General features: G+C 38.8%; 1 protein-coding gene across 3 annotated transcripts; it reads left to right on the top strand.

Moving 5' to 3' along the window:
* Nucleotides 1-22,214: 22,214 nt before the first annotated feature.
* On the top strand, nt 22,215-26,590 carry LOC104099769 (aspartyl protease family protein 1). 3 transcript variants are annotated; one of them, XM_009606870.4, is made up of 10 exons: nt 22,217-22,775; nt 22,871-23,009; nt 23,943-24,178; nt 24,349-24,573; nt 24,679-24,814; nt 24,896-24,969; nt 25,065-25,164; nt 25,260-25,317; nt 25,975-26,046; nt 26,146-26,590. In XM_009606870.4, exons 1-10 carry the CDS (start codon nt 22,489-22,491, stop codon nt 26,364-26,366), a joined length of 1,548 nt encoding a protein of 515 aa, XP_009605165.1. In that variant the 5' UTR covers nt 22,217-22,488; the 3' UTR covers nt 26,367-26,590. The 3 variants fall into 3 exon arrangements, with proteins under 3 accessions (XP_070051376.1, XP_009605164.1, XP_009605165.1); XM_070195275.1 differs by lacking the exon at nt 25,975-26,046 and having other exon boundaries at nt 22,215-22,775; XM_009606869.4 differs by having other exon boundaries at nt 22,215-22,775; nt 24,679-24,969.
* Nucleotides 26,591-27,014: the final 424 nt, after the last annotated feature.

Raw genomic sequence — 27,014 nt, 5'->3', positions numbered from 1 at the left:
ATGGACCAGTATTTGGATAGGGTCGCGTATTGTAGTAGAGTTATGTGGAAATATGATCCCTTGTGTAAGATTCATATGTTATGGTTTGACGGAGTGTGATGGGTTCTTAGTATTGCGTTGGGGTGGTACTCGTCGAGCTTGCGGAACGGTTCTCCTGTTTGGGTCATTGTTGCGATTCGGTACATTTGGAATGTTGCTATCTGGTGCACAGATTGCACGGGTTGTGGCTTTAGATTGTATTGGTGTGTCATGTCACTAGAGTGGTCGTATTGGATGAGACGAGGTCATTGGGCCTAGAATGGATGCTATCAGATTTGATTGTGGTATAATTGGGAGGATAATATCGGAAGTCGGCTTTGAAATTGGCTATAGTTCTTGTAGAAGGAACGGGAGCTCCATGGCCTATTGGTCTAATGAATGGTTATGAATTCGGTATGTTTCTTTCATCATCGGCAGTGTACGAAGGTTTTAGAATGAGGATTTGTCTGATATGAGGTTTATTACCAGCACTGGGTTGATTTGAGTCGATACTGTGATTTGAAATCATTGCTTCGAGCATTCGAACTATGCGGTATTTGAATTTGAGTATTTGAGTTATGGTTATGGCTTTTAATACAGCTCGTTCAGACTTATACGGTATGTAGATGCGAACTTCTGATCTTATAAGAAATTTAGGATGTCGAAAATTTGATTCGAAGGCTTGTGGGCTAGGTTGAATTGAGAAATTTCAGTTATGTTGTGCTATTAGACCTGTATGGGATAGGGTGACGTGGGATCACCCCCGAGTATGTTCATGGGAAAGTTACACAGCCATTTCTTGGCTTTTGGAACAACTCTCGGCACGTTCGAGGACGAACGTATGTTTAAGTGGGGGAGGATGTAACGACCCGGCCGGTCATTTCGGGAGTTATAGCCCCGTTTCCCCCATTTATGTTTCCTTTATTCTCTTAAGCTATATTATGATATACCGGGTTAGTTGGTTCGGTCCCAGAGTGGTTTCGGAGTGGAATGAGACACTTAGTCTCTTATTTAGAACCTTAAGTTGGAAAAAGTCAACCTGATGTTGACCTATGTGCAAACGATCTCGGGTTTGAATTTTGATGGTTCCATTAGCTCCGTTAAGTGAATTTGGACTTAGGAGTGCATCCGGAATGTGATTTGGAGGTCTGTGGTAGAATTAGGCTTGAATTGGCGAAATTGGAAATTTGGCGATTTTTGGTCGGCAGTGGAAAATTTGATATCGGGGTCGGAATGGAATTTCGGAAGTTGGAATGGATTCGTAGCGTCATTTGTGACGTGTGTGAAATATTTGAGGTCATTCGGACGTGGTTTTGTTGGTTTCGGCATCGGTTGCCGAATTTGGAAATTTAAAAGTTCTTAGGCTTGAATCTGAGGGTAATTTGGTGGTTTGATATTGTTTTGAGTGATTCGAAGATTAGACTAAGTTTGTATGTTGATATATGACTTTTTGATATTTTTGGTTGAGGTCCCGAGGGCCTCGGGGTGATTCCTGGTGGTTAACGGATTTGTCGAAGTTGGAAAATGCAGTTGAAGCTGCTGCTACTGCTATTTCTGCACCTGCGGAAGGAGGAGTCGCAGGTGTGAGGTCGCTGGTGCGCAAGGGGAGTCCCCAGATGCAGAAAAGAGGGCGATGGGAAGGCTTCGCAGAAGCGGAAAGAAATGTGCAGGTGCGCTACCGCAGGCGCGGAAATTTGAAGCGCAGATACGGAAAATGGGAGGCCAAGGCTGGAGCGCAGGCGGGAAGGATTTGGACGCACCTGTGATCCCGCATGTGCGAGACCTAGGCGCAGGTTCGGAGGCTGAGAGTTTAATTGATTCTCGCAGGTGTGAGGATTTTTTACCGTAGGTGCGGTCCCGAGGCGTGTGGAATAGGGCGCAGGTGCGAAAATCTAGGCAGAATGTATAGATAGCACTTCGCGAATTTTGGTTCATTTCCACCATTTTCAAGTCGGTTTTTGGAGCTTTTAGAGTGATTTTCGAAAGGTGATTCAAGGGCTATCAGTGAGGTAAGTTGCGTGAGCCCTAATACTTGTATACATGGTGATTTTTCGTTGTTTAATCATTGTAATTAGTGAAAATGAGGGGTTAGGGCTTGGAATTTTTAAGAGTTTAATTTAAGAATTTGAAGGACCGAACGAAGTCGGATTTTGATGAATTTTGTGTGGTTAGACTCGTGAGTGAATGAGCTTTATAGTTTTGTAAATTTTGTCGGATTTCCAGACATGGGACCGGGGGCCGGGTTTGAGCCAATTTTGGGTTTTGGTCTAATTTGATAGTTTTTCTTGTGGAATTCATTCCATTAGCGTATATTGATGGTATTGTACTGATAGTAAATAGATTTGGAGCATTTGAGGCCGAGTCCAAAGACAAGAGCATTGCGGGGTAGAGATTTGATCGGTTTGAGGTAAGTAACAATTGTAAATCTAGTCTTGAGGGTACGAAACCCCGGATTTTGTATCATTCTACTATTCATTTTGTGACGCACATGCTAGGTGACGAGCGTGTGGGCGTGCACTGTTAGGGATTGTGACTTGGTCCGTCCCATAGCAACTATAAAGTTGCATAATTTGTTGAAACTATATGATACTTATATGTTTTAGAAAGAGTTTCTGTAAATTGGGCAGAATGCCATGTTTGGGCCTTGTGCCAGTGTTGTTTGGGCCCTTAGGGGCCTTTTCTTACTATCCTCTCATTGTTTTCAATTGAAAATCTATACTCAGTCATTGTTATACTTCTTTACTACATAACTCAGTTTTATGACTCTATTTTAATGTATATAAATGTTGTTTTCGGCTGAATGCCCTGTTTTTACTAAAATGCCCGAGTGGCTTGAGAGGTTTATGACTGAGTGAGGCCGAGGGACTGATTTGTGAGGATATTTATGGGATCGGGATGTACGCCGCAGCATGTTGCATATTTATGGGATCGGGCTGCATGCCGCAACATATTTGATATCGGCCGAGGGCCTGAGTAATTTATTCCATGATTTGGCTTGATATAGCGTTTGGGCTGAAGGAGCCCCTCCAGAGTCTGTACACACTCCCAGTGAGCGCAGGTACCTACTGAGTGTGAGTGTCTAGTGTTAAGTGACTGAGAGGCATGAGTTATTGTGAGGTATGTCCGAGTGGCAAGAGTGATTGTGAGGTATGCCCGAGTGGCACGAGTGACTGTGAGGTTTGCCCGAGGGGCTGTATATGAGTAATGTTTTTCCCGAGGGGATGTTTTTGATTTCATCATTTTTGCTCACCTTTACATTTTTTCTCTTTTTGAAAACTGTTGAAAAATATCTTTAAATGATTTTTTTTCTGGAACTGGGTTTAAACGAGATGTTTTGATTCAAATCCTGATTTTGAAAGCATATGGTATTTTACTGGAATTTCCTTATATGAACGTTATATGCTTTATTGCTCGTCACTACTGCTCAGTCTTTATTTATTATTGTTACTTACTGAGTTGGCGTACTCACGTTACTCCCTGCACCTTGTGTGCAGATCCAGGTGTAGCTGGACACGGTAGCGGTTGTTGATTGTTCTGATTGCAAATTTTCCTAGGGATATCAAGGTAGTTGCCTGGCGATCGTAGCCCTGATCTTCTCCCTCTTATCTTCCTCTAGTTGTATTTAGCTATTTTTCGAGCTAAGTTAGCCTTGATATTGTTAGACAGATTGTAGTAGATGCTCATGACAAGTGACACCCCGATGTCGGGCTTTTCCTTCCGCACTTTTATTTTGATTGGAACTCCCTTACGAAGGTTTTGTGTTAAATAACATTGAAATTATCTTTGAAATGAAAATATCGGTTGTTTTGGATATAAGTCGGCTTGCCTAGTTCCACGATAGGCGCCATTACAACAGAGGTTAGTTTGGGTCGTGACAGATCTTTACAAAATAATTGGAGTAATACAATTAAGAATAAGGAATCTTACATAAATGTCCCAAATAATTCACAACTTACTAACCTCTACCCATTAATTATAGACTTACCAAAATTAGCCAAGCACATATAAAAATTAAAAACCCAAATAAATAAGGTTCGTTCTCTCCAAGAATCACACGCAAAGATCTCCTTCCATATTTTTAAGTGTGATCAACAACATTAGATGCAAGACGGAAAGGAAATTTAATGGATAAGATAGAAAATAAGATGATGAAATACAAAACAAAATATATATATATATATATATATATATATATATATATATATATACAAGATTCCAAAAATCTAAGCAAAAAAATATATTTTTCAATGGGTGTGATTGAAATTCATTGAAAACATATAGATGAGTCAATATACAAAATTTGAGGAAGATTGGAGGTGATTTGGATTGATTTAGTATCAAAATTCGTAGTTAAAATCGAGTTCTAAAAATTCTTCTGCGACACATGTATCAAACATGTATCACGCATGTATCTCGCACACAGGTATAAATGTGATACACATTTAATAGAACCATGATACATATGTGATACACAAATGATACATTGTGTGATACACGTACTATTTTTTTATATATATTCATCTTCTACTTCAAATTTTCAATTCAAAACACCTCAAAACTCCACCAAATCATCCCAAAACTGAGATTCAAGCTTCCTAAGATATACCCAATCTATTCTAATAACACACACTCAAAAGAAAACAAAAATTTATCATTTTTGGCTACAAATAGCTAATTGGCTAATATTAGTAATATTTGGTTAAAATTAGTAATATATTATGAATTGGCCAATTTTTATAATAAGCTACTTAAAAATGGACATAGTTGGTAGTTTCCCTTAAGAATATTATTTTTGAAATTAATTGTTGGACCGGTAAGTGTTTGTTCGAGCAGGGTCAAACTAAACCTTTCATTAAATTGCGGCCGAGGGCAGGTAGGTATTTGTTCGAGCAGGGTCGAACATAACCTTTAATTAAATCACAGTCGAGGGTGGTAGGTGTTTGTTCGAGCAGAGTTGAACAAAACTTTTCATTAAATTGTGGCCAAGGTCCGGTAGGTATTTGTTCGAGCAGGGTCTAACATAACCTAAATGCGAGAAAGATGTGTTGATAAGCGAAAAGTTTATTTCCTTGACATTGTTGTTTTGGTTACATAGTACGAGAAATTTACAGATTTATTGGGTATTGGCTGGCATTCCAGACCCGGTCTATCTAATCCCTTCATTGGTCGATCTAGTGAATATTGAGAGATCGAGCAATAAAATAGTAACTATGGACCTATGTTCGCGTACTTCGATTCGAACCGTTCCCTTCGTTGCCTCGTTAAAACCTCCTTGAGAAAACCCAAATGGAACAAAACTCAAGTGAGGGGAAAAAAAGTACGGCATGAGGGTCGCTTTTTCTCTCAGAAGTTGAAGTATTTGAGGTGGCTGATATTCTAATTGTTTGGTAGTAGTTTTCCTTCCATTATCTCTAATTGGAACCTTTGTTTGCTTCGGCTGTGATTTTATATGGACCATCCTAATTTGTTCCCAGCTTGTCATCCCTGGGATCTATGCTCGCTTTAGTTTTAGTTTTCAGTACGTAGTCCTCGACATTGAGCGGCGTGACCTTTGCCTTTTTGTTGTAATAGCGTTCTGCTTGTTGTTTTTGGGCAACCATTCTTATGTAGGCCATGTCTCTTAGTTCGTCAACTTCGTCGAGTTCATACCTTCTGCTCTCGTTGTTACTCGTGCCGCTCTCATGGGAGCACCTTAGGTTGGGTTCTCCGACCTCGACTGGTATTACTGCCTTGGTCCCATAGACTAAAGAGTAGTGTGTCTCTTATGTGCTTGTTTTCAAAGTTGTTCGGTAGGCCCACAATACTTCTGGTAGTATTTCCGGCCACAATCCCTTTGCGTCTTCGAGCTTCTTTTTCATGATGTTTGGTATTGACTTATTGAAGGACTCTGCTTGTCCGTTACCAGCAGGGTGATACAAAGTCGAGAGTATCCTCTTGATATGCCATTTCTAGAAGAATTCAACGATTTTCTTTCATATGAGCTGGGGTCCGTTATCACAACTGATTTCTTTGGGAAGGCCGAATCGGCAGATGATGTTTCTCTATATAAAGGTGATTACTTCATGTTCTCGTATTTGGGTGAATGCTCCTACTTCCACCCACTTATAGAAATAATCAGTTAAAACCAAAAGAAATCGTACATTACCTCGCCCTGCTGGTAAGGGCCCATGATGTCCATTCCCCATGTGATGAATGAACAAGGGGACATGATTGGGTGGAGATATTCTCCTGCTTGGTGAATCAATGGGGCGTACTTTTGGCAGTGCTCGCATCTTCTTACGAAGTCTGCGACATCCTTTTTCATGGTGGGCCAGTAATATCCTACCCGTATGAGGCATCTGACCAGTGCCCGATTGCCGGGGTGAGCTCTGAAATAGCCTTCATGGACTTCTTCAAGGATGCACTGAGTTTGGTTCGGGCCCAAACATTTCGCTAGAAGGACGCCGTAGGTCCTCTTGTATAGATCGCAATGGAGGATATTGTACCTAGCCGCTTGCATTCTTAGTTTCTTGACCTTTTTTTGTCGACAGGGAGTGTGCCGTCCTGCAAGTATGCGACAATAAAATTGCACCAGTCCCAAGTTAAGTTTATGGTTCTTGCCTCGACTTGGTCTAGTGATGAGTTGAGGAGATGGACCCGTTTTTGTCTCCGATTGTGATGTTTTTGGTGGCTGCAGCTAGTTTAGCGAGGCTATCTGCCTCGGCATTCTGTGCTCGTGGGATTTGGTCGAGCTGACATTAGTCAAACTCAGACAGTAGCTTGCAGATTTCGGTCTGGTAATTTTGCAATCTTTGTTCCTTGATTTGGAAAGTCCTTGTGACTTGGTTGACTACGAGCGGGGAATCGCAGCGTAGTTTCAGCCATTTTGCTCCATACGAGCTGGGAATCGCAACTTGATGTCAATGGGGAATGAACAGACTTTTACAGCTAGTGGACTAGCATGGGCTCAAGAGGGTTTACTGATTTCGTGATAGTTGTACCCAGTGCAACATCGTTGGAAGATGTCGGTACGAGATTCCACAAGTGGGCTATCTCCTGTGAGCAGGTTAGCGGTTGCGTGATTTTGATGAAGTTTCTACAAAGAGTTCTACTTACTACCCGATAGGAGGTCGAATATGCGATGGTGGCTGATAATTCGAAATGTTCATGAAAAGTTTAACAAGAGATTACGAGAAAATTGGGCGGGTTAACTGTACGAGATCATGGTAATTGAGAAGGAAGAATCATTGTGGGTTCTACAGTTATGTTATTGTAGCTTAAAGCTAAGTGGGGGAGCCCACCATCTACGATTGGGTCGCGTGGTTGTGTGTCTGTGCGATTTATGGTTATTGATGCCTTGGTGGATTATTTATGATTAAGGAAAGAAAACATTCGGGGTAATTCGAGCAAAGAACTTGATGAATGTGTGTTATATTTTGCCTTATCGATTCAAGTGCAGGTTTTGAAAAGACTCAAAGTTTATGCTTCTTGTGGATGTGTTGTACATGGAAAGAAATTCATCCAGTTGCTTCTTTGGGAGTGTTCATGTGCTAACAGAGCGTTGGAGTTTGATTACATTTGGGACCAGGTCAGAGTGGGTGACTCTCAACAGTTGTTCTAGTGGGTTCAAGGATGTAAGTGCAGTGTTTAAGCACTTTTGGGTTCATTATGTGGCTGAAGACTGGGATTTTGTAGCAAAGTGTGAATAATACTTGGGGAATTTTCTATATTATCATTGGGTATGCGGGGCAGTATTGGAAAAATAAGAGAAACAATTTCGGATTCACGGAAAGTCTTTCAGAATGGGTATACCAATTGGAGATGCTATTATGCACGTGAGGAGGGTATGAGATGGTTCATGGATATTAAGATGATGTGGTCTCATGAATTGGGTCACTCGGGATGAGTGTTGTTGAGTTTCGTTATATTTTTGAATGAAGCTATTATTATTTCTAAGGCAACTCAAGAGTAAATTGGAAGAAGTTAGGTCGGTTAGTAATGGTTTGAATCAACATGATTGTGGCAATGATCAGTTCCTTCGGCATGTTAAGTTATGCATGTGGTTTGTGGTTGTATCCGCAGGCTTGACAGCTATCATAATTTGATTGATTTGGGAGGCATTTGATTCAAATAGCCTTATTATGTGTAAATGGATCCCGGAAGAGTTATGGTGGTTTAGACCACGATTTGGGGTTTGTATTTTATGCAGTTATGGGAATTCAGTTACGTGTTGCAATGGTTCTTTTGAAATAAGTTAAGTGAAAGGTTCCTAGCCAATGAAGTGTTCATTCTACTAGTAGTTCAGGGGTTATGATGAATTCTTGTACTCTCGCATAGCGGCATGATAGGTGAAGTGAGCGGAATGGGAATTGGAATTTAAGGATCAAGGTTACGGCTCGGTGTTGATAAGAATGTCACGAGTTCGGATGAATAGGGAAGAATTCAGATGTTCAGAGTGAGCTGGCATTATCCTAGTGTCACCTGAGAATGGTATTTTGTGGAAGAGGCATTATGTATCGAATTGCAGATTCTTGATTTGCTTTACAGAATTAGTACAGTTGGTGATGTGGAAGTGCAGACTTGCTACCTGGTGCGGAAGGTCATGGGAGTGTATCCCACGGGAAAAATTGTATAAGTGTGGAATGTTAGTCACTTGATTATTAAAGATTGAAACAAAGTATGGAGATTCTGGTACTATCGCTAATATGGGAATTTATGCCTGAAAGATGCTCTATTTATTTGGTTGTGGACTGTGTGAGTTTGTTCGGATTCAACGGTTGCTCGTATATATCATGAATAGGGTTATTGTGGATCATTGGAAGGTTATTAGCTTAGTATTGGATAAGCGGAATCGGCTTGGGGTCTGCTAATAGATTTACATCAGATCAAAGATGTTCATTCAGCACAGTACTGCTATGGAGGAGTCTTCTAGTGTTGAGTGTTATTCCCGTCATCAGCTATTCCATGCAATACTCTATTGTGCCATGTGGGTTATGAGACGACTTAATTATTCACACATATGGTGTGATCCCATGTAGCTAGTGGTGTCTCGAGATGCAGGTCATTTGTTGCACCTTAGTCACGCTTGGGTTTTGTAGCGTATGGAGCTATTCGTCTCCCCATGGTTGTATTCTTCACTTGGCGTGCTTGTGGTCAATATTCGGGCATTTCTTAAGTGTACGCATTACGGCTTGATAGGTTCCTTATCGATTGTTATGTGGATCAGGTGGCGTAGGTATGTTGTGTGGATCGGGTTGTATGCCGCAACGATGTCATATTCGAATCGGGTTGCATGTCGCAACAGTGTCATGTTTGGATCGGGGTTGCACGCTGCAACAGTGTCATAGTTGGATCGGGTTGCACGTCGCAACAGTGAGGTGCTAAATACGGTTCCTTATACTTATTTTATGTGCCTTGTTTCTCATCTCTGAGATAGAGCCATAACATCGGTTTGGTCATTTTATTCATTACGCGGGCTGGATGGTTCTTTGCCATAGTTCATTCTTCCCTGTGGGTCATATTCGAGTTGTAGCTTGTTGGCTCTTTGATGGCGTTGTATGAGACTTTAGACGTGGCTTATTGCTTGAGGTGGCTTATTGCCTGAGCAGCTTGTATTGGATGAGACAAGGTTATTGGACCTGAGATCGGTGCGATCAGATGTATGTAGGGTATATTAAAGAGAAAATATCGTTATTCAGTTCAAAATGAGGTAATAGTTCTTGTCAAGTGAAGAAATCCCATGATTTATTGATTTGGCAGGTGGTTATGAATTTCTACACATCTCTTTTGTCGTGGCAGTATTACGAGAGTTGGAACAGGGCTTACATATGTTATGAGTTGTATTGCAGGCATCAGATTCGTGGAATTGCAGCTATTGTGGTTGGAGGATGTTATTATAGGCATACGAATTATGATGCGGTGATTAATGCGGTGTTCGTATGTTAGAATCGGGTCTCGTGGAGAATTTGGGATGTTGGAACCTGGTTCTAAGGCTTGTTGGCTAAGAAAAAGGGAAGGATGTTCAGTGTGGCTCGAGCTAATGTGCTCACATGGGTTGTGGTGGCACAGGTAGGTGCAAGAGGTGTTAAATAGTGATTCTGGACAACTCTGGAACAGTTCTTGGCACGTTCGAGGACGAACGTATGTTTAAGTGAGGGAAAATGTAACGACCCGACCGGTCGTTTTGAGCTCTAGTGTGTGGTTTGGTGGTTTGAGGTCGTGAGTAGCTACACTTAATGTTTTATGACTTGTACGTGTGGTTGGAATTGAATTTTGGGAAGTTTAGAGTTGTTTCAGAAGGAAAATTATAAATTCGGAAGCTTTAAGTTGGGAGAGTTGACCAATTTGAAGTTTGAGTAAACAACTTCGGAATTGGGATTTGAAGGTTACAATAGGTTCGTATGATGATTTTGGACTTGGACGCATGTTCGGGTCGGGTATCGGGTTGCCCGGGAGTATTTCGGCACTAATTATGGAATGTTGGCATTTTGAAAGGTAGGTTGGCATTTTGAAAGGTTAAGGATTTCTTAAGTTTGATTTGAAGTGAATTTTAATGTTATCGATGTTCGTTTGGAGTACCAAGCCTTGGATTATGTGTCACGACCCAAAATCACATGATTGGCACCTGGCACACTACCCGACCCGAGCGAACCAAACCATATGATGTACCCAAATCTTTTGCATGAAAACCAATTTAAAACTGCGAAAGCTCCTTGAAAATCATATACATTTTCAAGTTAAATGATAAAATATTTTTTAATTCGAATTCACACATGATGCCTTTCACGATAATAACAATGAGACTAAGTAAAATAAATATATTTTCATGTATGTCGTGTACAACCCCGTTACTACAACCTTTCACAACTATCTATGGAGCCTCTATACCGAAGAATAGAATTAAACACTTGGGCTAATACCCGACTAGCATAAATTAAGTAAACAACATGATAGTTATCGCGAAATAGGAGTGGTGCCTCACCATATACCTCACGAAGAGAGTCATCCTAGCCCTGACCCCATGCCACGTATCACACCTCATCCTGAAATATGTAAAGTAAGCGAGACCCTGGAGGGGTCCCCTGAGGGCTGAGTACACCACAACAGTACTCAATAAGTGTCATAGACTCTCTCTAACTTAAGTTCTTGGGACAAACTTTATAAAAATAATGCATAAATATTTGATATAAAACGATAAGAAATTTTATCAATTCATGATCCTTGTCATTATAAATAAAAGACAAGTAAAACATAACCCATACTTTTAAAACATTTATATCAACCCAAGATTTTGGATAAAATCATACAAAATCATTCCATTTGCTTTAAGTCATTGAAATCACTTTCGGCTCCTTAAGCCTAAACATAAAAAAATCATCCTTACCTTTCACGGGAGTACTATACCATCACCGACACAAGAAGGTCAACTAGGTTATGTACGTAGTGGCAAGTATCATATACCCCACTTGCTCAGGTCATCCCATCGTAGTGTCGTACGAATCGACTCAGCCATGCTAATAATAGCACAAAATAGTACCCTCCCGAGGGAGATCACTTTGCCATAGTCTATATCAAAAAGTGGTCATCTACACCTACATCGGCACGTGTAGTTTCATGACGACAAACACAATATATCCGAAGTCAATCTCGGTGAACACAAGTAACTCCAAAAATATTTGCTACTTCAAAAATAGATTCATAGCGTAGTGGCCTCAAAGGATCTATTTTTATCAAATCATAACGTTAATAAAACAAATCTAAACCATTTGAACAAATTTTAAATAAACAACCTTTTACATGTTAAAGCCTTTAGCAATTTAACATCAATCTTTAAAAGATACCACAAGTGCTATTCTGCTCATCAATTTCCAAAAGAAATACTTTCCATGAAAACTTATCTTTAGCACTCAAATATATATACTCTTGTCAATACGTAAGTTTTGATGAAAACTTATAACATTTACCTTGAATGTCATTTTGCCAACAAGATTTAAAATAAAATTTTATAAAATAGCATGACACTACATATGCAACATAATATTTTAGTACATGGAGACATTTGTACTTGTTTGTCCCCACAAGCATGAAAGCACATTTGCAAACAACTTAAGTATTAACTCAAAACATGCTTTTAGAGAAAGTCCATCAAGAAGCGTAAGTTTTAATCAACTTACCTCGCTTTCGCTTTATTGACATTCACAAGCTTTCAATCCTCTTCCATCATTCCAATATTGATTAAAATGCTCAAACATCACCAACAAGTCGATATCTACAATTAGATATCCTAATTATATCAAAATATGACCTAAGATATTGATCAATATCCATATATGGATTATGAGTTGGCTACAAGCCTCCAACAACTCAAATCGTCAAATAGATTTACATGCTAGACCATTCAACTTCATTCTTATATTTTAATACCCATTCGAAGTCATTAATGATACTACATCAGTTGTCCAATATCACCAAATTACTATCCATCATCTTCCATAATCAACACTTGCAAAATATACAATTCGGGTGATTACTTAGTTGATCACTTCCAATCTTTGCTAACAAATAATTCAATAGGTTCATTGTATTCATCAATTTCATCACCAAGATTACTATTCATCTTCTCTCTTATTTTCTCAAAAGTACTATTCATACCATGAACTAGAGTTTTATAATCGAATCTTTCAACCATTAAAACTTGTAACAAATGCTTCAGATACTTCTAACTACTCATAATAAACGAGTTTGAAGCATTGGAATTACCTCTAGTAGATCAATCTTGACAAATCATAAATTTAGTGTTTTTTGTTTTCTTGAGGTTGATGATGAAATTTAGTATTTGGATGTAAGAATGATAGTAGAACTCATGTAAATTGAGTAAAAACCAACCCAAAATATCATTAACAACTTATCTTAGTTGATTGGACTTGATTTGAGCTTAAAATCGCCTCTTCACCTCAAGAACCCTAACCCCAATACTTAAAATACTCTCTTCTCCCGATTTTGTATTTATAGGACCAGATTTTTGAGTTTAGGATGCGGCCCTGGATGCTTCGCATCCCTAGTTCACTCCTCTTCAAAGCCCAGACACGGATCCAGACATTATGGCAGTACTTCACTGCTAGCCTTTGGTGATTTGATCATAACGTCTTTTAGGAGTGTCCAAATGACAAACAATTTGAAGTGTTAGAAACAAGAATCAAAGATCTTTCATTTAATAAGTTGTCCATTACATAAATCTTTATATATACATAGATATGCTCGTCGAAATTTAGGTTTGTGTGTACTCATTTGGAACTTGAGTCTATCATGTAATTTCTAACTTGACTTAGACTTATGGCTCTCCTTAGACCCTACTTCACTTATAATATACCTCATACACTTATTATCATATCTAATTAATATCTATCATATTAATAGTCCTCGTCTGCACACAAAATAATATAATTAGCACACATCAACTTTTTTAATAGCGCTTAAGTATTTCAAAATTTTTTGGGGTGCTACAATAGGTTTGTATCATGATTTGTGACTTTTGCGTAAAGTTTGGCGTCATTCCGGAATGTTTAAGTATGAATCGGATGCGCTCATCGAGGTTTGAATGTTTGAAATTTGAAAGAAGGATTTTGATCGTCGATTCGTGATTTTGATATTATTCGTGGCATTTCGAGCATTTGAATAAGTTTGGATAAGGTATTGGGACTTGTTTGTAGGAATGGACGGGGTTCCGGGGGCCTAGGGTGTATTTCGGGATGGTTTCGGACCAAGTTTGGATGATTTACTGTTGCTGGTATGTTTCACGATCGTGAAGATTGTCCCACGATCGCGAAGAAGGAAATTGGAGGGGGCAGCTGATTGCCCTACACGAACGCAAAGATAGGTCTGCAATCGCATAGGTTGGCCTGACAGTGCTTCACGAACGCGGAGGCCCAACTGTGATCGCGATAAGGAAAATAGAGGAAACAGGGCAGGAGGCATTTGGTAATTGTTGGCAAGTTATTTTAGAAACGGTAAAGGTTATATTCACTTTGTGCTCATGTACTGTATTGTAAGCACGTGTCTCATAATTCGATGATTTCCTTCATTTATTGTAGAGTGGGTCGAATGCCTCGGCAGTGTAATAGATGCATCTATGGTTCATGTCGCTCGACCCTCGGCAATGTACATATTATTCTGTATCGGGTCGTACGACCTTGGCATAATCGTGCGTTATATTGCTAGAAGTCCGAGTATTCACGAGATTATACTTTCACTGATGCCTGGCATTTTATATGGTATTCTTAATTCCTTTGATATTGGCACTTGATATTTTTCGAGCTGTTGGGATAGGATACGAGATTGAGAAGTTTATATCGTTAAAATAATTTTGAAAGAATATGTTAGTTACCGTTTTATCCCATTATTATGTGGTGCTTCATATCTGCTTGCGATTTATCATATTGCTTTATTGGACCTCTAGTAAGTGTCGATGTCGACCCCTTGTCATTACTTCTCCGGGGTTATGCTAGATATTTACTGGGTACGCGTTGATTTATGTACTCATACTGCACTTCTGCACTAAATGTGCATGATCTGACAAGTTCATTTAATGGTCACCTGGGCGCATAGGGGTAACTGCTGAGGAGACTTTATGGTAAGCTACATTCCAGGCTACATATTGCATCCCACAGAGTCTTCGTCGAACTATTTACTTTGTCTTGTCTTATTTACATTCCAGACAAATGTTGCATTATTATTGTACTACTTAGTAAATTCTCATGCACTTGTGACACCGGGTTTTAGGGTTCCTAGTGGATGTCCATTATTGTTGTCACGTAATTATTAACATTTTATCTTGTAATTTATACTTTATACAGAAATTGGTAAAGAGGATCACGGGTTTGACCGAGTACCAAATTTTTACTTTATTTATTTAATGGGATTTATGATTTTAAAAATATTTAAATGAGTAATTAAGTTAAAAATTCATCGTTGACTTGCCTGACGGCGACGTTAGGCACCATCACGGCCTATAGAGGATTTTGGATCGTGACTGATGCAATCTTCAGATTTGTGCCCTCGTTCCTGGTGGAACTCACAGAGAGTGTCGGAATTTATGGTGTTCGGGTCTTATCTCATCTTCGGTGGCCATTTCACTTTCGGTCCGAGCTTCTCCAGGGCGTAGATTATCTCTGTATGTGACACACAAAAATTGTGAGTACATAATAAGGGAGGCATAACTCTTTTGTTCCGATGAGTTCCCGTCCTTGGTCTGGATGGGCCTTCTTCGTGGTGGGGGGAAGGTGCAGCGGCCGTCCTAATATACGGTTAGCATCATTCCTTGTTAGGTCACAGAATTGGATGATCTCTTATGGCATTGTCTCTTCGATCTTTTCTAGATTCAACTTGTACTGAGGTTAGTCGGTGAGTTGGCCCGTTGAGGTCTTCCTCATATGCATGGACCTCGGCACAATAAGCATTGTGAATTTCGTCCCAAGTGGTTGGGGGATACTTCATCAGCCGACTCAACAGTTTTCTAGTTACTTTCGAACCATCTCTACTCAGCCTGTTCTGAAAGGTTACAACCGTCATCCCTTCGGATACGTTTGGTAGAGTCATCCTTACTAGGTTGAACCGGGCGAGGAAGTACCTTATCCCCTCTCCCAAGGACTGCCTGGTGGAAAATATGTCGTTTACTCTCGCCTCGACCTCCTTGGCTCCGGCATGGGCGGTTACAAATTTATCGGTCATTTCTTCGAAGGTTTCTATGGAGAGAGCTGGTAGCTGTGAATACCACGTCAATGCTCTTCCCGTGAGAGTTTCACCAAATCTTTTCAGCAAAATGGAGGACACTTGTTCTTTGGCGAGGTTGTTGTCTATCACGGCGGTGATATAATGAGTCACGTGATCTTCAGGATCGGTCGTGTCGTCGTATATCCTGAGGTAGGGTGGCATTTTGAAGGTCTTTGGTATGGCATGCGGGGCTGCATCATCATTGTACGGCTGCTCGAAAAATCAGTCGGCGTCCCTCTTAGGCAGAAACTTAGGAGCGCCCGGTATCTTATCAACCCATTCTTGGTGTTCTTTCATTTGGTCTCGAAGCGCTTTGTTTTTATTTTCCATTTCTTCCATCCTTTTAAGAATGGTGGCTATGGCGTTGTCACATGCACTATCAATGACATTGTGAGTCCTGTTATTGGAGGGAGAGGTTGGTTCCACTGCTCATCTGTTTGCTATATCGTGCAAGTCCTTGCGGTTTCTGCAGTCGTGCCTGGAGCGGGTTTGTTGAGGACACTTGTTAGCATGTCAGTTAGCCACACATCGAGGAGTTTTTTCACAACTGGGGTATCCCTTTCTCTGCAGACGTGGAGGCTCCTTTACCACGAGGTTTTGTTATGCTGCAGTGTGGGGGCAGTGGCCCATCTCGTCTAGGGGACGCGCTAGGTGTCATGTCCTCACCTGCCGTTTTGCAGCTTTCTTTGATGACATTCATGAGGTTGGTTGGGAGGTCACTTGTTATCCTCGTCCTTTCTTCTCGGTTACCTGCCATGTAGAGTTTTGTATACACAAAGAAAGGAGGCCTTGGTTTTTTTTTTTGGATGTTAGTGACCTGTGCTAGTTGTAGATCTAGAGGAAACTAAAAGTTCAACTAAGAAGTCCCTACATACGATGCCAAATTATTTGACCAAAAAATATAGATATTGGTTCAAATAACTAAATCTATATGAACAAGGGTTAATCTTAGCTAACGATAATATCCTTAGATAAGGTTGTTAAAAAAAGTAAATGTCATGTGGGTCTAGTCGGACAATGGCGATTATATGTAATAAATGTTCTAAAAATCAGGAGCAATAATGTAGCATTCAATAATAATGAACAACAATAAATGACATTTAAGTAAATAGGATGAATGATTCACCCAATAAAAAATGGAACATGTGGGTGTTGCTCCTCACAATGATGAATGCTAGACAAATCCTTGAATATTCGAGTTCTTCTCAGATCTGATGGAAAAGTATAGACAAGAATCTCAGTCAAAAGGTAATGTTTGTATCTTAGCAAGAGAGAGAGATGAATTTTTTATTCAAAGTGTGCTCATTACAAATGAATATCACATGTCCCTATCATTGTCTCTTTTTCTATTTATATGGGATATGTTCCTAAGAAACCCTAATAGTACAAGTACAGAGAATATCCATTAGAATATTCTCTTTAATATCCTATCTTGAAAACTAGCCGTTACAGCTTTGTCAAACATACTTGACCTCGATCTCATCCCTTGTTGACACCTCGACTACGACCCTGGTTGACTACGACTCTTGTTGACTCTTTGATCACAAACTTTGCTACTTCTTGGGTCATCTCGACAAACGACGATTTGGGAACTCTTCCCTTAGTATTATCTTGGTTTAAATATTCTAAAGATAGATTTTGACCCTTACAAAGATTACGAACATATTTTAATACACAAAAAAGATAGCAAATTTACGTAAATACTATAGAACACTTTCTTGGGAATTAGAGTGTCAATTCTGGCCTATTGAAGTGTAATTCACCATGTTGCTCAAATTTAAACTTAAATTGGAGGGGTTTAGATAATTAGATATAATCCATTGATTAATTCATTAATCTTTGAACATATTATATTATGACTCATTTATTGATCCATCCTTGTATGATTACTTTAAAATTGATCTCGTGTACTTGTTCAACATCAATTTTGTTCCATAGAAGTGTAAACTGTCTAATCCTTTTAATATAAATTGGAAAAATTAAACTATGCCCCATTATTCAATTCATTTTTTCCCAACTTATACTCATCTTGACCCGTACAAAATTTTGGTGGTTGAATTGTGCTCAACACAATTTAAGTATCTAACATACGAGAACTGGACTCAATTTGCCCATTTGACATCCAAGTGAGTAGTGATAAATGATAATATACCAATAATATCTCTGATGCAGTGGTAAGTATTCATTCATCCTTAATTAGAGGTCTCAGATTCGAATCGTGGGTATGAAATCGCCTTTGTTATGGGTCATTTTACCCCTAACGCAGGACTTACCAGCACGAGTCCGAATTTTATCATGCCTAAATATAGGTACCAACATCGAGTAAAAATTGCACGGGGTGCCCTATTAGATCCCCCCCCCCAATTTAAACTATACCCACTTTTTAAAAAAGATTTAATTTGTACTCATTTTTTAAACAACTTCAGGCATCTTTCTCCTCTTCCTTCATCTTCTTCTTCTTCTCCTTCTTCTTCTTCTTCTTCTTCTTCTTCTTATTCGGGTGACAATGATTTTATATGGTGGTTGTGAACATATTTTAATGTAGTTTATGATATTTTACAATGGTGAGCTGTTATGCCGCTTTATTTTTTACTATTGCTTAGGGTTTCTTCTTCTTCTTTTTCTTAATTGCAAAATGAGTTCATTAGATTTATTGTTGTTTTGACAAATTGATGATTGAGATTTGTTCCTGGTGATATTTGAAAATAAATATTTTAAATTTGAGCTCATTTGGAGTAGATTTAGGTATTAAATCGTATATTGGATTGTTATAATTCAAAGAACAAATTTCTATTTCTGGGCAATTTGCACTTCAGGCCTATTTGGTCTTAAGTGCATAAAAACGTTGGTTGCACTTCATCCCTTTTGACCTTAAGTGCATCTGAAGTGCAATTTTTCACTTCAGACTTATTGGCCTTAAGTGTAGCAAAACGTTTGTTGTGCTTCAGACCTTTTGGCCTTAAGTGCATTTGAAGCGTAATTTTTCACTTCAAACTTATTGGCCTTAAGTGTACCAAAACGTTGGTTGCACTTCAGACCTTTTGGCCTTAGGTGCATATGAAGTGCAATTTTTCACTTCAAACTTATTGGCCTCAAGTGTAGCAAAACGTTTGTTGCACTTCAAACCTTTTGGCCTTAAGTGCATCTGAAGTGCAATTTTTCACTTCATACTTATTGGCCTTAAGTGCATGAAACTATTGGTTACACTTCAGACCTATTTGGCCTTAAGTGCATCTGAAGTGCAAATTTTCACTTCAGACTTATTGGCTTAAGGGAATGAAAAAGTTTGTTGTACTTAAAACTTTTTGGCCTTAAGTGCATTTGAAGTGCAGTTTTTCATTTCATACTTATTGGCTTTAAGTGCATCTAAAGTACAGTTTTTCACTTTAGACTTATTAGACTTAAGTGTATGAAACCATTGGTTGCACTTTAGACCTATTTGGCCTTAAGTGCATTTGAAGTGCAATTTCTTCACCTCGGACTATTTTTTTTAACTTCGGACCCGATAAGTCTGAAGTTGATCGTAAAATAGGTACGCTTGCAAACTTTTTTGCAAAGTAGGTATATGTTCAATTGTGACCCCAAAACCGGGTATAGATGCAAAAGCCCCCAACATCATATGGGAAATAAAAAGGGTCTTTTTTCACTTTTAGCTTGTTACAACCCATATTTTCGTACGTACGAATACGTCGTAAGTCAATTGATGTAAGCTCAGAAATGAAATAATATTTGAAAAGTTTACAAAGTAAGTTAATCATGTTACCTCGGAGGTTACAAATATTGAAGATCATGAACGACAAGTACAAAGATGGTTGGAAGGTTCAAAAGCTAAAGGAATTGAAAATAAATAATGTTTTGTCGAAAGTCGACAAATTGGGAATGTTATAACATGTACTTTTGGAGTGAGACCAGGGTGTTTAACATGATAAGGAGGTTATGTTATGATTTATGTTAGTCGTATGATAGTCGTGTGTTATGTTATGAAGTCAAGCGAGTGGTGGAACAAAAGTCGATGAAAGTCATCACAAGTTACGTTCATAAGTTTTACTGAAACTTTGGGTCAAATGTAACTGCCATTTTCTCCCAATATACATAGAGTTATGGGGTGTTCCACCCATAAAATTAAATATCTATGAGTCTATTTTCCAATGCATTAAATTTTTTGTAAATACGATATCGTAGTAGAGAGATATGGGCATTTTTCCGAGACTGCGCAGATTGTCACCTACTTGCTTAAACGAGAATCCAAAAATGGGCCTGTTCGGATCTCCAAAAATGGGCAAGTTCGGGTCGTTCAAAGAGGTCTTTTTAAAGGCCTATCCCCTTTATATATTAGGATGATAATATGGTAAATTAACCAGACTTAATCTCTATAAAACTCCTCCCAAAATTTTTTTTCCCAAACCCCAATTGATTTTCTCTCCCTTTCAAGTTCTAATTGGAGGTAAAGCCTAGAGTTTGAAGAACCAAGATAAGAGCCGAGTTATCCAACAAATAAGGTAAGTTTACTGCTCTTTTTCATCCATTTTTTTCTGTTATAGATGCATAGTAAGTAGTTCTATATTTGTAAGAACTCACGGGACGGTGATCGGAAGCCGTGAGTTCGAGTTATTCACTTGTAGCAGACTATTTTGTGGTGTTGTTGGGCTGCATGTTTTACTACTGTTTTGTGAAGTTTTGGAGGAGGAAGGGTGTGAATAAACACCACATAAATACAGGATGTTGGGTTGGTCGTTCATCGTAATATTTTCGGGTTGTTGACACTACTACAGTGGTCATTTTGTGTATGAAGAGATTGGGGTGTGTTGGGCTGTTTTGTAGTATTGTGTGATGTGCATAAGGTTGGAAAATGATGTATATATGTTGTTATTGTTGTTTTTGGTGTTGTTGGTATTATCTTGAATTTGGAGAAAGTAAGGATTATAGGGGAGATGTTGTCCGTTTTAATACAAAATAAGCATGTCGTTCGTTATGCGTTAGTTGTACCTTTCGTAACTTAATGATAGTATTATTATCGTTGTTGTAGATTAAGGTGAGAAGAGGCGAGTTCAAGTTGGTGATTGGAAAGATTGTGATAAGGTATGTTAAGGCTAAACCTTTCTTTATTTTGGCATGATCCCATAACTACATGAGTTTGATAACGAGGCATAAAGAGAAGTTCATATTCCTAAATTTATTCACATATCCTAGTCTCAGAAGTTACAGTATTCTCCCTTATCGGGACTTCATATTCAGTTTAGTATTGTCTTCTTTCAGCCAAGAGAGCAGAGAGTGTTTATATATATATATATATATTATAGTATTTTTGCCACCATCGAGCTATAATCGGTGGGCAGGCCCCTATTGGGCAACCTCTAATCAGATGGTAAGTTATATACCGAGCCTACTGTGGCCGAGCGCCTATCAGCGAGCCCAGAATGGCCGAGATACAGAGCCTAGTATGGCCGAGCGCCTATGAGCGAGCCTACTACTGCAGGGCAGTTACACATACCGACCCTTATAGGACCGGACATCTATTTTACATACTATATGGAGAGAGTTGAGTCAGTATCAGCAGGTAAGCATATCTTCAAATTATTTTTGACTCCCAGTTACATTCAGTTATTATATCATCAGTTCAGTTTCAGCTTTCAGTTATTTTATTGCCTTACATACTCAGTACAGTATTTGTACTAACGTCCCTTTGCTGGGGACGCTGCATTTCATGCCTGCAGGTCCTGATATACAGCTGGATAGACCTTCCGAGTAGACAGAGCCAAATATCAGCTTGGTTGGTAAGCTCCGCTTTCCCGGAGTTACCAGGTCTAGACCTTGGAGTCCGTTTTATATATACAGGTTTGATGGGTAGGTCGAGGCCATGTCCCGACCATGATACAGTTCAACTATCTCTAGAGGTTTTGTAGACAAGTCCTGTATAGTTTGTATATCAGTAGATGTTCATGGCGGCCTCGTCAGCCTGCACATTTATATATATATATATATATATATATATATATATATATATATATATATATATATATATATATATGAGTTTTTGGGTATGTTTACCCTCAGATGAGAGAGACGATATTTTCAGATGATTCAGAATATGGCCTCATCGGCCTAGGTTGAGGTTTACCCCTCTAGAGTTCACAGTTACAGAGTGGTACGCTCGGGCCGAGTATGGTACCGGATGCCGGTCACGTTCTTCAGGTTTGGGGCGTGATATTGCCCGTGCAGAAACTATTTACATTCGTTAGCCGAAAAAATATATAAATTTTGTATAATTTTTGTATATAATATAAAGAATATATATATTTTTTCGGCTATTGTTTTTAGAGAGACTACATACTCTCATTTTCCAATTAAAAAAATGATAATATGGGTCCATCATAGTGATAACTATAAATGATAAAATGCCAAATCCATAAAATAAAAAAAAAGGCAATCATCTCTTGGAAATTTTCTCAACTTGGCAAAATTACTAATTTTGGAAAATGTGACAATGAACCAGGAAACAACCCATGAAGATCCAACTCGACTCAGTATAATGGAGTTTCTTGAACTTCCACACAACTGTCAAACTTTACTCTCTACTTCCAATCTAATCCTTTTCTCTCTTTTTTCCTTTTCTTGACTCTCCCTCTGAAAACCTAACTCTCAAGCTGTCTACCCAATAACTAATTTCAGTGCCATTACAGTTCAAGATCTGAGTTCCTAAGCACTTCTTAGAGATAAAGAAAAATGTCTTCTTTCATTATTTTCTTTCTAACATTGCTCTCAATTCGACAATGCAGTGGCCGTGTTTTCACATTTGAAATGCACCACCGTTTCTCTGAAACTGTCAAGAAGTGGTCACTGCAGAAAATAGGTGGTCCACTTCATAATTGGCCGGTCAAAGGAAGTCTTCAGTACTATACTCAGTTGGCCAACCACGATAAGTTGTTACATGGTAGGAGGCTTTTCAAATTTGACGGACCACTTACTTTCTCTGATGGCAATTCCACTTTCCGGATCAGCTCTCTTGGATTGTAAGTCCAAACAAATCCCCTTTTTCTGTTTTCTTTTGGTTGCTATTTCTTGGGAGTATTTTTGTGTTTAATTTTTGAAATTCTTGTTTTTGTAGCCTGCATTACACTACGGTGACATTGGGGACACCGGGGATGAAGTTTCTTGTGGCGCTTGATACTGGGAGTGATTTGTTTTGGGTGCCTTGTGAATGCGGCAAATGTGCTTCTACTGATGATCCTACACTTTACAGCTCTGTATGTTTTACTTTCCCCCCTTCTCTTTTTTGGGTGTCTTTAATTATATCTACATATGAAAGGATTGAGTGAGACATTGTGGTGTAAAGCTCTGAACAAACTGAGCTTTATGCGAAATTCCTAGAATGGTACTTAGCAATCAGCATTTTATAACATAAAGGATTGACTAAAAAGTGCCTTTGACAGCTAGACCATTTGTTGCATCCATGAATTGTGTGCTATTTAGGCACAAGATGCATATGATGGAAAGGTGAGGAGCTAATAAATTTCATAAGAGCTTTCTTGTGACAGAATGGTAAACTGTGATTTCGTGTGAATAGTGAAAACAATTATCATCCGTTTGTAAACTTGCATTAGTATCTACAACTTTTTGTGCCTCTAACAATGCAGCACACTATAACTTGTGAGTGTAATTAGATGTTCTAATGAGACATGTACAGTAAACTAGAAAATCACCACTTACAAGGGCATAATAGTTGTGGGCTGTACATTTTTGGATGCCATTATTTTGTGAAGTAGCCGAAGATCACAGGTTCCCGTCTCTAATTAACTTGCACATTATTGTCAACTTGAACAGACAACTAATTAGTTCTACCCTATAGCATCTTTCGGGCACTGATGAACAATTGATCTGTGAAGTGACTTTTATGGCCTAGTTTTCCAGTTGGGGTTACCATTTTACTGTTATTTGTTTTATTCCCTCACAGCCTTACTCATCAATCGTGTATGGTGATTCTGGTGGTTCCTCCTATAGCCCATGATTCGATGGAATTATCTTGCTCTAATCTCTAAAGATAGCAGGGTTAGCTACACTGTTAACTTTGCTTTGCCAGATAAATTAGAAGGGTTCTTAGAGAAATGAGATCAATCCCTTTTTTGGTTCTCATTGTTTCCTTTTCACTCCTTCTAAAGTAAATTATGTTCTTGCTCCAGGATTTTGAGCTTAGCATATACAGCCTGAACGGTTCTTCAACTAGCAAGCAGGTCACCTGCAGTAATAGCTTGTGTACAGAGCGCAATAATTGCCTTGGTGTATATAGCCACTGCTCTTATTCAGTGTCCTATGTCTCCTCGGAAACTTCAACTTCAGGAATTTTAGTGGATGATATTCTACACTTGAGAACAGAAGACAATGAGGAAACATTTGTCCAGGCGCGTGTGATCTTTGGGTAAGTATCCTGAAGTTGATTGCCATTGGGTTGATCTCCAGCAGTGTATTTTTAACTATATGTGTTGTATGGAAGGTACATTTTGGTTAACTTGGTAACTGAGAAGTGCTTCTGCTTCTGCCAAAGTCCTCAAATTCTTTCTCTTATAAATGCCAATTTCAAGTGTGCAGTTGTGGACAGGTGCAGACTGGTTCTTTTCTAGATGTTGCAGCTCCAAACGGTTTATTTGGTCTTGGGCTTGAGAAGATATCAGTCCCTAGTATTCTGTCTCGAGAAGGTTTTATGTCAGATTCCTTCTCCATGTGCTTTGGTCATGATGGGGCAGGACGAATTAGTTTTGGAGACAAGGGTAGCTTTGACCAGGAAGAGACCCCTTTTAATATAAACCCATTACAGTAAGTGGTAATCACGCCATTAAACACCACCTTTAATTTTTCTGGTCAGCTCCATCCAAATCTTTTAGATCACTTAATCATGCTCTTGTGGCAAACCTTTTGCAGCCCAACGTATAACATTTCTGTAGATCAAATACGCGTCGGAACAACTCACATTGATTCAGGTTTTACAGCACTTTTTGATACCGGAACCTCCTTTACATATCTTGCTGACCTATCCTATACAAAGCTTACAGAGAGTGTAAGTATCCTTTTCAAATGGTGCTTATTTGTAGACATTGTTAGACAATGTTTAAGATTCAAATGTCTTCTTCCTCAACAGTTCCATTCTCAAGTATTAGACAAGCGGCGCCCACCTGATCCTAGGATCCCTTTTGAATATTGTTATGATATGAGGTAATATTTATTATGTATATATTTCTATCAACGTTTTCTTTTTAATATTTATTTGTTTATTTATTCCCTTTTATCATTTTATGATTATTGGACAGTCCTGATGCAAATACAAGCTTGATTCCTAGTTTAAGCCTAACTATAGAAGGGGGAGGCCAACTTGTTGTCTATGATCCAATTATTGTTATATCCATGCAGGTATAATCTTTCAACTGGCTTGCACAATAATTTCTTTTTAATTACAGTTATTGCCTTTTTTCCTGTAAACGTACTAACTACTGTCTCCTATGCAGGGTCAACTCGTGTATTGCCTGGCCGTTGTGAAGAGTCAAGATCTAAATATAATTGGACGTAAGCTTCCTAAGTGCAACAATGCTTTTAAATTTTCTGTTTTCATTGGATTGAAGGGAAATGAAGTTTCAAACACGTGATAAGAAAGTCTGTCTCTAGTGCTACATGAAATAAAAGGAAAGCTAACTCAACTCGAAAAGCTAATTCATGAGGTGAGAATTGCCTAAGACCATATAAGAAGACAACAATGCATATCCTTAACCAATGTGAGACTCTAATTCTGTACATTGTAATATTATTCATTCAGCAATTTTGTAGCTTCTGTTCAACTGGAGGACTTCATGATTTAGTTTTTCCAAAACGCTTTACTTCAAAAAGAGTTGTCAGCAAAATAGTGGTGTTAGAGATAACAGCTGTTTTGGCTTTAATTCCCTGAAATTGAGTGGTTTTCTCTTTATGTTAGGCTTCTGATAATGGAATAGAATAATCACCTTTTTGTAGACTAAAGAGTCTCAACACCTGGTGAAATTGATGCTTCAGATTCCTAGCAAAGTAATAAACTCTCAGGCAATAAAACCGCTAGATTTAATCTCAGTACTCTAAAGTTTTGGTTGTCTATCATTGATAAGATACTTAAAGTGGGCTGCTCAAAAATGGATCTAGTCATTTACACATTGCGGTGTGTGACTGTTATTGCTCGTACTGATCTTTTTCCAGAAAACTTCATGACTGGATACCGCTTTGTGTTTGATCGAGAAAAGGCCATTCTCGGTTGGAAGAAGTTTGATTGTGAGTGTTGTTTACAGTGTTCTTTTCTCCAATAACTTAACTAAGACAAATAGCGTAGGTTTTTTTTACTTCTGGTTTGGATTTATGGCGTTCATGCAGGTTATGAGATTGAAAAAATAGACCATTTCCCTTCAGAAGCCGTTAATACTACTCGTGTGCCACCTGCTGTTGCTGTTGGGCCTGGAAATGATGATGCAGAAAAATCAGATGAAAGGACTACAAATACTCCTCAAAGTTCTTTTGCATCATCAGTTTATCAAACATTTTATTTGAACCTGATAAACTGCTACCTAGCATCTCTAACAATGCTACTTTTATAATAGCTACTATATGCTCATTGTTACTGACCTTTTGGCAGCTAGATGTGGTTGAAGTTCTCAGAATTTAGGTATGTTTCTTAGCACTTTAGCACATAGTGCGGATAACAACCTTGTAAAGCTCCAATATGGTCGGAAGTTTTTTCTTTGCCTGTTCATATTTGATTTCGAGGCTAACCCATTTAATGTAAATACATACAGAAAAGTTATATTTCTTCCGAGCCAAACCTTATGCTTGTGGTTAAGACATGGCAATATGGTAGCTAATGTACATTATGATTGCAATAGAGCAGTGAGATTGTATGGAGCCACCATGTTCCACTGTCGCAGCTGGAATGATATCCAATTAGTACTTCTCCTCTTCTCCTTTTGCCCCTCAACCCCTCGACTTTCCACCTAATGTCCTAGGTATAGCTCCATTGGAAAATGGATATGGATGACATTTTGAATTGGCAGTCTAGAGGCAGCTGAATCGACCGTACATTTTATGTATTGTGATTGTGGCATTTTCTTTTGAGGGGTGAAGGTGGGAACTGGGAGGGTGGCGGATGTCATATTACACTGAATTGGCATCTCAGTGTCTAGAGGCAGCTGAATCGACCCTACATTTTATGTAATGTGATTGTGGCATTTTCTTTTGAGGGGTGAAAG

Source organism: Nicotiana tomentosiformis, chromosome 2 (assembly GCF_000390325.3).
Source record: "Nicotiana tomentosiformis chromosome 2, ASM39032v3, whole genome shotgun sequence".
Classification (NCBI taxonomy): domain Eukaryota; kingdom Viridiplantae; phylum Streptophyta; class Magnoliopsida; order Solanales; family Solanaceae; genus Nicotiana; species Nicotiana tomentosiformis.
Note: the sequence above shows the minus strand (reverse complement) of the source record. Positions and strands in the feature narration are given on the sequence as shown.

Coding starts and splice junctions, on each gene's coding strand:
- LOC104099769 (XM_009606869.4), top strand. CDS start 22,489: ATGTCTTCTTTCATTATTTTCTTTCTAACATTGCTCTCAATTCGACAA. Junction 23,010..23,942: donor ATCCTACACTTTACAGCTCT/GTATGTTTTACT, acceptor TTCTTGCTCCAG/GATTTTGAGCTTAGCATATA. Junction 24,179..24,348: donor CAGGCGCGTGTGATCTTTGG/GTAAGTATCCTG, acceptor TCAAGTGTGCAG/TTGTGGACAGGTGCAGACTG.